Below are 11,516 nucleotides of genomic sequence, written 5' to 3'. Positions count from 1 at the left end.
ATATTGGTGACAATGATTCCCAACAACATAACCTAAATCTAAAACCTAAAAACCGGTCGTCTGATTGGCACTGCCGATTGCGCTATCTATTGGCAAAAGTTGTAACAATTATATCAGCTGAGCAGCTACCAAAAATGGCTGACTCCAGATCACGCGGTTCAGATTTGGATTGCAGATCAAAAATATTTGTTGGCTGGTATTTTGAATAGAATAAAATATTTTAAAAATTGTATAAATTTTTATCGTCTACTAATATTAAGAATATAATAATTATCATACAAACATATATTTCATGAGTTAATCAAATTTCTGGTTGTGGTATTGAATTCAGTTGGCTCAATGACAGACACCTCTATTATGCTTTCTCATCTGAGCTTAGACCTTCTAACCTATTACAATGTAAGTTTCAAAATAGAGATTCTCCCCATGTTATTTAAATGGAGTCACTTTTACTCCCTAGGGAGTTTTTCTGTTTTTTACTACCGAGAGCAAAAAAGTGACACTTTAGTATTAGGTTTCAGGGAGTAAAGTAAGTACTTTAGACAGTAGGTGGAGGAAAAAATCATTTGTGAACTAGTTTTGAAAACGATTTATTGCTTATAACAAAATAATGAGCATTTAATACTACAGTAGCCTAATTATTAATAATTCATAAATCACTAGAAACCTGGGTCCCAGTCGGTGGTCTGGGATTTCTTCTCTTTTTCGTAGCAAATGATGACGTCACCCGGTTCCACAATAACGCTGGTGTCAGCAAAGCGCAGACCGCAGTCCACGTTCGTTTTGATCTTTTCCACTTCGTCTTTCATGTGACGCATTGACTCTAGTTTACCTATTACGAGGAAGAGAAATCTTAAAAATGAAATGGAAAGTATTCATCTATTAAGAATCAACTCTAATTTTTCTAAAAAAAAAAGATTAAGTTGGCCACTTACGATAGAACATGCCTGATACACATGACGTCATACATTGTTGTGTCATCACAGCGAAAGGCTTCGAGCAATATATATTGAGGTTATGTTCTTGTTTCTCCGATTTCTTGTTGTTTAATTTTTCTTCGTTGCTCTTTTTGAGGTTAAATTATGTTTTTTTTTAACATTATAAATTGTAATTTACCAGTGGTTTATTTATTGTTATTGGTTGTTTATTTTATGCTAGAAGCCTCTCGTTGATGACAAAACATGCAAGATGAAACATGTTTATGTGCACGTTTCAAGTACCGTTATTGGCCACCTAAAATGAGAAATATCAATCTGATAACGTAGGTATAGAACTCACTTTTACAAAAGTGCAGTATTTTATGTAATGCATCAAATTGAATAGATTGATGATAGCTTACCGTCATGAACAGTTGTGTCGTTCCTGACAACCTTGAACAGAGCTGATTTCCTAAGTTCACCAGTGTAGCAAAGACAGCCTGCTACGGGAACCTTCTTCCTGTTTTCTGTGATTATGAACTGTTGCTGCACTCGAGCCTCACCTATCAAATGTATATTTCAGAAATGTTAGATTATTAAATTGAAGAATGAATTAGTCGTCAAATTTAAAGATTATAATAACTATTTGATATATGATTAAAATGAATGTAGATATAGGAAATGTTTTTCAAGACAGCTTATGCAGATAGTCTATAAAAAGTTTCAAGGAATTGCGTGGATAATCCTAAAATGAAGTCCAGCTGTACAAATGAACGGATCCAATAACGTTATTTTACAGCGGTTAATTTAATTATTGAATTCTCGTGCGAGTAACCCATTCTGTATGATGCTGGGTTGCACCATTCGAGATCAATTTTAATATAGGTTTAGCACAACGTGTGTGATTAGCTAATTGAAGATTGAAAGCCACTACAACCAGCATTGAACCTGGTTAATAATTACATTGTTATCAATACATTTGACAGCTTTTTCCAGGCAGAGTATGCAGAGATAGCCAAATACAAATTCAAGTCGTTTCACAGCCTAAAGGTATAGCTTTTAATAGCCTCATTTTTTCAATTTCAATTCTTTTCGATAAGAATCAGAAGCATATTGATCAAGCCTGTTATTCTATTATACTTTTCATTGTGGATTGCATAGTTTTTATTCTACTCAATTCGACCATATAGCTGTGTCAAAGGTATTATTAAATCAGAGAGTAATTAATAAAGAAAAACAAATAAATAATCAGATATTAATCAATATTTAAATAATCACGACTAACATACACAAAAAACTATTCTTACAATCAAAAATGGTTGTTTTTCATGTTTTTAAAAGAAAAAAACGTGGTATACAAACCTAAAATGTTTTCAACGTCAATGGGTGGCAAAACTTTATTTATTTCAGTTTTCAAATCATCAATCAGACTGTAGATAACATTGAACGAATGTATTCGAACGTTCTTCTCTTCGGCTAAAGCTTTGGCATCATCAAGAACTCCCACATTGAAAGCGTATATTATACCTGAGAAATAAATATGCAGATTAGTGGTTTCACATTGGTGATTGGGTGATATCTTAGCATTGTTATGATGAGAAAAAATATAATTAGTCAAGTTCAGATTCAGCTTAAATCAAGTTTGGTCTGTAGCATTTGGACTGCCATGTCGATATAAAGTGATAAATCATTATTGAAGCTAAACTCTGAACAAAATAAGTTCACTTGAGCATTCATTCGATCGAATATCATCAGTGTTGCCAGACTAGGTGAAATTGAGTTGACTTTCTTATGCAAGAGATGCAAGCCCATGAATCCGCATGTTCACCCACGTATTTCAAAGTAGTATTTTGATGATATTCAAGTGCTAAACTATAGTAAGAAACTATTGATTTGATATACAATGTTTAATAATATAAAGAGTGAGTCATAATTATGTATGGGAACCCTTCAATAAATTGGAGACTGTTGTGGATATAACTCTGTCACTTACAGGATTAGTTATTGGTCAAATACTCTACCTTTTGCCGTACAACTGAATTTCAACCCCTCATAAAGAGGGTTAAGATGGGGGTTGTAACTCGAATATTTTAAATGTAAACACCCATTGTGTGGTACATAATATTGAAGGCCTTTTGGAATCAAGAAAGATGACATCGAAAAAAATGTTCTATGATACTTGTATCCAAAATAGCGGCTGATTGAAGTTTTTTAAAAAATGAGAAATTTTTAAGAAATGAGGGGTTGTAACTAAAATATTTCAAATGTTAACACCTATTGTGTGGTACAACATTTTTAAGGCTTTTATAAAACAAGAAAGATGAAATCAATAAAAATGTTTTATGACACTTTTATCTAAAATGGCGGCTAATTGTAGTTTTAGTTTTTACATAAATGTTAATCGAAATAAGTTCGATCAGCCGCCATTTTTTTATACAAGTATCATAGAACATTTTTATCGATGTCATCTTTCTTGTTTTAAAAAGTCTTTGAAATGATGTATCACACAATGGGTGTTTACATTTGAAATATTCGAGTTAAAACCCCAAAGTCACCCCCTTATGAGGGGTTAAAATTCAGTTGAACGTCAAAAGGTAGAGTATTTGACCAATAACTTATCCTGAAAGTTACAGTATTATATCTACAACAGTCTCCAACTTATTGAAGGGTTCCCATACATATGACTCACTCTGTATGTATATCTCAAATTATTTTACCTATCTGAAAAATATTCAAAGCGACAACACTGTATCGGCTAAGCATTTTTTGTCTCACTATCAACAAAAGTCTCACGAACAATAATAATTATGATTCCATAATTTAAATAAGATTTACAATTTTTGAAAACTTGTAGTGAAAAGTGTTCATTGATTACTACAAGTAACAACGTTTTGCTATGTTGTACTGTCGTCCTCAGACTTACTCCTACAGTTTTCGGAAATTGTGTATAATATTCTACAGTGGGGAGAAGAAATAGATTACCAACAATATAGGTTTAAACTAGCAAAAACCAGAGGATGAAGTTTATGAAATTACCATTGAAAGGTTCGGCCACTGTAACATCGTAGAGTGAGACTTGGCCCACATCAAAGTGAGCCACATCCAGTTTACACAAATCACTCTTGTAGGTCATCAACACATCAAGGATTGCCTCCACTGACCCATCAACGTCACCTATAAACAAACACAATTAACTACAAAACACAAAAACTCAATTACAATAAAGTGCGTACAGACTTACGCGCTGTGTTCGTGAACAAGGATTCCATAATTGAAGTGATCGAGATCAGAGCGCGAGCTTACCACGTGTTCCATTGATGTCGGCGGGAGCTTGGGTAGTTCGTTGCGCACGAACCGGAATCGTCCGACCCGCGATCATATTGATTACTTCTCGCGTTTCGTTTGTGCATTACGCAGCGACAGGGCCGGTGACATGGCCGCATTATCGAATATACTTTTTTAATCACATACAAGCATACTGTATAAATATAAAGAAAATAAATAAAAATCTCAGTACCCTTTTTTAAAATATTTTATCACGACATGTTTCGGTCATTTATGCCATTTTCAAGTGATATGAATTAAAGTTGTTTAAATTTATTTATATTACAAGTAGCCCTATACAGGAAAGAGATAAGCATTCTGTATTTTTTTACAAATTATCAAGAATGCATTAGATACACCTGTTTCACCCTTCAAGCTATCTAATAATTGCGATGCATTGCTGCAAAGCGGACTAGGTTCAGTTGGGTATGGGTCGGGGCTAATCGGTGGGGATACCGACCCTACAGATCTCCTACTATCCTGCTCTAACGGCTCTAACGATTTTCACGAAATTCAGAACACAGTAGGTTTATAATATAAAAATTCGATTGCATTAGGTCTCATCCCTGTGCAAACTCGCTGAAGGGCATAAAAAGGATAATTATTATTCATCCTTGGAAAAAACAGCTGATAATAATTATTTCGTCGTCTGTTGATGGATGAAGTGAGTGAGCGAGTTCATGTGTGTGGGACTGTGTCAAGATTATGACTCAGCTGTTGAACTTTTGTAATCATCTAATAAGGTACTTAGTGCCGGTTGCAAAAAAGCCGGGTTATTTTTAATCCTGATTGATTCCAGTAGAACCATCTTTTTCAAATGGTCTTCTCTGATTTGGTTCACGTGAAATTAATAAGGATTGAAATTTAACCTGCTTTTGTGCAACCGGACCTTTGTGAGGGAAACTTTTGCATTCCTCTGGGAATTAATCTAAATTCACTGTGATTAGATAGAACATTTCTGTATGAACTATGAATATTATTATAATTTATTCTTTCGTAATAAATTGTTTATGCTTTTGTACTCCAGAGCGAAGTTCGGTCCCCGATATCATATAAAGTTATCTGATCCCTCAACAAATTATTATCCGGAAGGTAGTACGCAATCTGGCAACTGCGTATTGTCGGCGAGCAAGATCTACCTGCAGGCCTGGAAAGAGGTTTTACAGGTAGGTAAGAGGTAAGAGATATAGGGTGAAGGCACATGTGATTTAATACGGATAATAAATCCCTACAACAAATTTATGTTTGAAATCTGACAACTGCGAGTCGATGGTGAGCTAGGTGGACCTGCAAGCCCGGTACAAGGTTTACTGGGTATGTGAGTTGTAAAGTATATAGGGTGTAGGGTAAAGGGTATAGGGTAAAGGGTAAAGAGTAAAGGATATAGGGTAAAGGGTACAGGGTGTTTTAAATGATGAGAATAATGATGATGATCGGGTTAGCAGAAGCACCATGCTCGTTCCCTGAAAGAAAGAAATACATTCAACTGCTATCCTACATAACAACTCTCCTGCCGTCACAAAGTTCACTTTGTGACAACACCAACGACAATATCCAAAACTGAAAGGAATGATGCATCGAAAATGTCAAAGAACATTGAAATTTGTTACCATGGTAAGACTAGACTATGAAGAGATTAATAATTTGAATCTACAAGTAGAGAGTACAACATACTAGGTACAGCTTAGAACAGCTGTACAACATCTTAGTACATACAACATAGTACAGCTTGTAACCGATTAGGAAAAAAATTTCACCATATCTGATAGCAGAGTCAATTTATTATTTTTATAAAATAGACTTACCTTTTATGATGATGGTGAGCTGAGGATCAGTGCTGGACAAATCAGGTGCCTTCTCTCTCATTAGTCCACGCCTGCGATAGGTTCTGTAGCCTGCGCTCCTTCTCTCAAGCATCTTCGCTCTGTGAGTCTGCAACATCGAAAAAATAAATCAATTTCTTTCACACAAATAATTTTTGTCGCACATAGTTGTAGGAAATGATGTAAACAGTTTCATTCATTGTTACACTAGCAGGTAACCCGTGCTCCGCAAGGGTCTAATTGAAAACTTGACCAACTGAAATCTTGGAGAATTAGAAATAGGCCTATAACCATCCTCGGTAAATTTAGAAGCTATGTGCAAAATTTCAAAGTAATTAGTACAGTAGTTCAGACTCGATGATGCGTCATTCGTGAATTTCCTAACCCGTACGTGTTACGGTAAGCCAATTCTTTCCTTTATTACATCATAGATTATTTATTTATTCGTTTTTATAGCTTTCATTAGCAGATAAATCCTTTCAGACGTTCTGCCTCGCCGTATTACACAATCTCACGTCCTATATACAAGTTTATGGGTTATAAATATACATATTGTAATATTACATTTTTCTTCTCACATTTAAATCGAATCTTCAATTCGAGATCTATGGAACTTTATAGTAAATGTCAGAGTTATCAATAGACGGACAAATTTTTTGACGGAGAATTTATTATCGTAAATGTTTGTTGCATTGTTCCATAATGTCACCGAGGTAGGGTTAACAAATTACTAAATAAATCGTTTATTTGAATGGAATATATGTATAAAAATATAAAATAACATTTTCAAATTAAAGTTTTATTGAGAACAGATGTAGAATGTGAATTCTAAATTTATAAGTTATAATTTTGTGTTGACGTGTCTGTAAAGATCGATATTGAAGAGGGCGTTGTCTTTCGTGACTGGCAATTTTGTCTTTTTCCTGTTGGACCTTCTTCTGAAACTAATGGCTGGCGGTTGCTTGTATAATTTTGTGCTCTGAGTTATTGTCTGTTTAAATGAATTTATTAATGTTTTAGATTGAAGTTTATATAAATTTTTGTGCAAAATTCGCTATTAGTGTAGTAAAGCCAATAGCCACTGTGTTTCAACTGTAAACTAGATAAGTATTTTAGTTCGTAGTCACTTGAAATCATTAAGCTTATAAGTTATTGTTCGTTTTATAATTCTGTGTTTTTGCCAAAATTTTCATCTGAAGATTATAAGTTAATTTGCTCTGAAAACTGGATTTCTCATTCATAGGCAATAGATCCATTCACAGTTTATCAAGTATCTATTTTATTGGAGCCGACAACTTTCCTTAGTGTGACAGGTGTTATATGCTATTCCAACCGTTTAAGGAAAAATTGGTAGCACGGCAAATGGTACGCCCTGTGGTGGGACAGAATTACAAAATAAATATGTCCCAAATGGTACACTATGAAATCCCTGGTTATAGAAATTATTAGTAGATAGATATCTTGATAGATTATGAATGGTTTGTTGCTGAGTGGGAAATCAGTTCAAGAGAGATCAAGTCCTAATGAATATATTATCTGTGCAGACTAGCAAAATGGCATACAATATGAAAAATATTAAAATTGATGATGAGTTAATAGCTGCCTTAACACAACTGTTTGATAAGCAAGATGCTAAGTTAGACCAAATGTTTAAAAATCAAAATGCTAGATTTGATGAGTTAAATGCTAAATTTGATAAGCAAAATGCTAAGTTAGACCAAATGTTTAAAAATCAAAATGCTAGGTTTGATGATATGAAGCAAGAATGTACTAGCATTAGACTAGAGCAGGTTAGTATAAACCTTCTATTGAAAAGTGCACATGAAACATTGAAAGATGAAGATGAAGATGAAAACAAATTGAAGCAGGATGATAGTAGTGTTAAGTTACAAGATCAACTCATTCAAGTTTCTGAAAATGTAGGCCTAGTTACTGTTGTTGGAAAAGTCAACCATAGTGAGACAGTAGAATTGAGTAAAGAAGTAGGTAGGGAGTTGTCTTCACTGAAAGTCAACTATCATGAAAGTAATATTGCTACATTGAAGGTTAGGAAAACTATGAACAAAGTGAATGATTACATGAGACAGGTTTCTGTAGAGGTTAGGAATAATGTGAACAAAATGAATGTTGCTTTGAGTCAAGTTGATGAATTCAACTTTCAACTGAGAATTGAAAAGGTGTATGCTATGCATTCTCAAGTGAACATGACTAACTTTTGTAGGCAAAACTGCTTGGTTGAAACTAATGAACCCATGAATAAAATCATGCTATTGAAGAAAACAAAGCACAAAGTCACGATTGATGTATTAGTATTCAAAGGTTGTTTCAAGTTGCTTATTTACAAGATGATGACAATGAATCACATGATGAAAGGGTATTCCCCAACACACAATGATTAGGAATCCTGTGTTATGCCGGGATTCAGAATAGCATAATCGCTACACAGTGTATGGTAAGAGTCCATAATTGTGTCTTTTTTCTTTCCTGTAGCCTATTTTCTTGGCCCTTAATCTTTTCAATTTTCGATTCTTTCCTGTCTTTGTGTAATATTCAGTAAATTTCTTCTATGATGCATATCTTAACCAATCTTGTCCATAGTCATTTAAATTTGTATTTTTTCTGAAATAATATTAGAAGTTGAAATAGTAGCTTATTTTCCTAATCTTTAAATTGTTGATAAAACTTAACTTTTCTAGAATCTATCCACTGTAGTGTAAAGAATTGTGTGCTTGTGATATATTTTTTCATCATGTATCACTTATGTGAAGTGTATCAATTTTGTGTGTATTGTTTTAGGGAATTTATTTACCCAATTTTCTTTTCCTTTTGTTTGTATTTTTTAGGGAACTTATTTACCCAGTATTTCATCTTGATCATCTTTGTATTATAATCTTGAAATGTTTATACTTATTATACAGTCTTTAAATTTTAAATTATTTTAAAAAATAATTGGTTTAATTTAAAACGTTGTGTTATATTATCAATTGAAATGAGTTAAAGGCTAAAATTTTTCTAAAGTGTTTTGTAATTGATTTTTTTTTTTAAATTTTAAAACTGTTTGTTCTATAAATTTTGATATGATTGATTATCGTTTGAAATGGATGCTGGAGTGTATGTAGAATTTTTAGTGGGGTTTGTTGATTAGAATTTTGCTGGTATGTGATTGTTTTTTGAGATGGAAACCCATTATTGCCTAAAGAAGGAATAACAGAGGTTATGACTTAGAGAGGCAGTAATGAGATAATATTTTTTGTGTTGATTACTTATGTTGATTGCCATAGATGCAAAATTAATGATTAATAATGTTGATTGCCATAGATGCAAAATGATGATTACTTATGAATATTGTTTGCCTTTGAAGCAGAATATTATTGATGTTTTGAATGGTTTCTTGTTTAATGATTGATAGTAAAGTTTTGTCATGAAATGTAGTTTGTGTTTAGAACATTGAAGAGTCGAAATAAACTATAGTATCCAACAAACGATGATTAATAATATTAAATAATTTGCTTTTTATACAATTTTTGAACAAAATTAAAACTAAATAATTTTGAAACCCTGAATGATAAATCATAAATGTGAAATGAACATGCTATAAATGAAATGTTATATTAAATAATAATGAAATGCAAATATATTATGAAATGATTGAATAGAAGACCAAATGTCTGAAATTATTGAAATATGTATTGAAATTAAATTTTTGTTGTGTTGTTATGATGTTTGTTTTTTACAATTTTGATAATGATACAGGGTGTTATGAAATTATATTTCTATTTTGAAGAATGGATTAAAATGTTGATATTTGAACAGTGAATAGATGAAAATGAATGATTTTTTTTAAATTTATCATTGATATGTCCATATTTCACAATTTATGTATTGCTGACTGTATAATAAGATGTTAACAAATTTCAATTTCATAGATACTTAAAATAATTTTTATGTGTATTAGATTGTATTGATAGCCTAATCAAGTTTTTCTTCTTAGTTTATAAGCATTTTAAGATAACAGGTACAGCACAGACATTAACATTGAAATAGTTATCATGTGAATCTCGAAATCAGTAACAAGTGAACGCCATGAAGAGTGTTAAGAACATTTGGGTGATTTTCGAACTAGTGTGACATATCTACGCCAAAATCAACGTTGCGGCCTACACCAATAACTACGCCAAAATCTACGCCGATGCCTGTGCTGATGCCAACGCCAATAACTACGCCGATGCCTGCGCCGAAGCCAATATCTGCGCCAATGCTGATGCCAAAATCTGCGCCAATGCTGATGCCAAAATCTGCGCCAATGCTGATGCCAACAACAAAAATCAATGCCAATATCTGCGCCAATGCTGATGCCAAAATCTGCGCCAATGCTGATGCCAAAATCTGCGCCAATGCTGATGCCAAAATCTGCGCCAATGCTGATGCCAACAACAAAAATCAATGCCAATGCCTGCGCCAATGCCAATAGCTACGCCAATGCCAAAATCTGCGCCAATGCCAATAGCTACGCCAATGCCAAAATCTGCGCCAATGCTGATGCCAACACCAAAATCAACGCCGATGCCTGTGCTGATGTCAATAGCTACGCCAATGCCAATAGCTACGCCAATGCCAATGCCTGCGCCAATGCCAATGCCTGCGCCAATGCCAATGCCTGCGCCAATGCCAATATCAACGCCGATGCCAAAGCCGACACCAAAGCATACGCAAATAGCAATGCCAATGCTTATTGCTGACTCTGTATCTCAAACTTCAACACTACTGCATTACCTGGAGGTAATTGCCATCCATGTTCACATTCACAACTTTGAATTCAGAAGAACAGTCACAGTATCATGAAAGAATTGATTCAAAAAATCCTCTCCTAAATTATTCCTGTATGCAGAACTCTAAACCTTGAAAGCTGAAAATATCAAAAAACCAAACCTTACCTAAATTAATCCTCACCTAAATTAATCCTGTATGCAGCGTCTATCTCTTTTCCAAAAAACAAATTACATTGTCATTTCAAGCCTGAAATGTACATTGTATAATTACAAATATGATACAAAATTTATGTGACTCTGTATTGAATTTGGAATGCAGCCGTCTACTACAAACATGAAGCAATGCTAACTGAGATGTCACCTGTATCGAGTTTGGTATGCAGCAGTCGACTACAAGTATCAGCCCAACACTACGTGCATCCAGATCAGCCCAACACTAACGTCATCACACTGGAGTCACACTAAACTGAAAATCATACTGAGTGCCTTAACGGACTGTTTTCCAAAATGTGCATCAATAAAATCAACCGCGTCAATAGTGAAAGAAATGAACATTTTTTGATTTATTGAAATTTTATGTGAAAATTAAATGTAACAATTCATCAATTCATTTAAAAAAAAAAATAATAATAATAAATTTTTTATTCAACATACTAAATTTTTTTTATGCAATAAAAATTAAA

The 11,516-nt window shown here is 33.5% G+C and overlaps 1 protein-coding gene across 2 annotated transcripts in view; it reads right to left on the bottom strand.

Moving 5' to 3' along the window:
- Positions 1-574: 574 nt before the first annotated feature.
- Positions 575-11,516, bottom strand: part of LOC111056100 (translation initiation factor IF-2, mitochondrial) — a 28,992-nt gene continuing 18,050 nt past the window's right edge. For both annotated transcript variants that reach the window (XM_022343528.2, XM_039425905.1), the window contains 5 exons: positions 6,047-6,173; positions 3,954-4,091; positions 2,280-2,444; positions 1,340-1,480; positions 575-832 (listed from right to left, as the gene is read on the bottom strand). In XM_022343528.2, the coding sequence (XP_022199220.1) occupies positions 660-832; positions 1,340-1,480; positions 2,280-2,444; positions 3,954-4,091; positions 6,047-6,173 (744 nt within the window). In that variant the 3' untranslated portion in view covers positions 575-659. The remainder of the gene's footprint in view (positions 833-1,339; positions 1,481-2,279; positions 2,445-3,953; positions 4,092-6,046; positions 6,174-11,516) is intronic.

The sequence above is a fragment of the Nilaparvata lugens genome, chromosome 4, assembly GCF_014356525.2.
Source record: "Nilaparvata lugens isolate BPH chromosome 4, ASM1435652v1, whole genome shotgun sequence".
In the NCBI taxonomy this organism is placed as follows: domain Eukaryota; kingdom Metazoa; phylum Arthropoda; class Insecta; order Hemiptera; family Delphacidae; genus Nilaparvata; species Nilaparvata lugens.
Note: the sequence above shows the minus strand (reverse complement) of the source record. Positions and strands in the feature narration are given on the sequence as shown.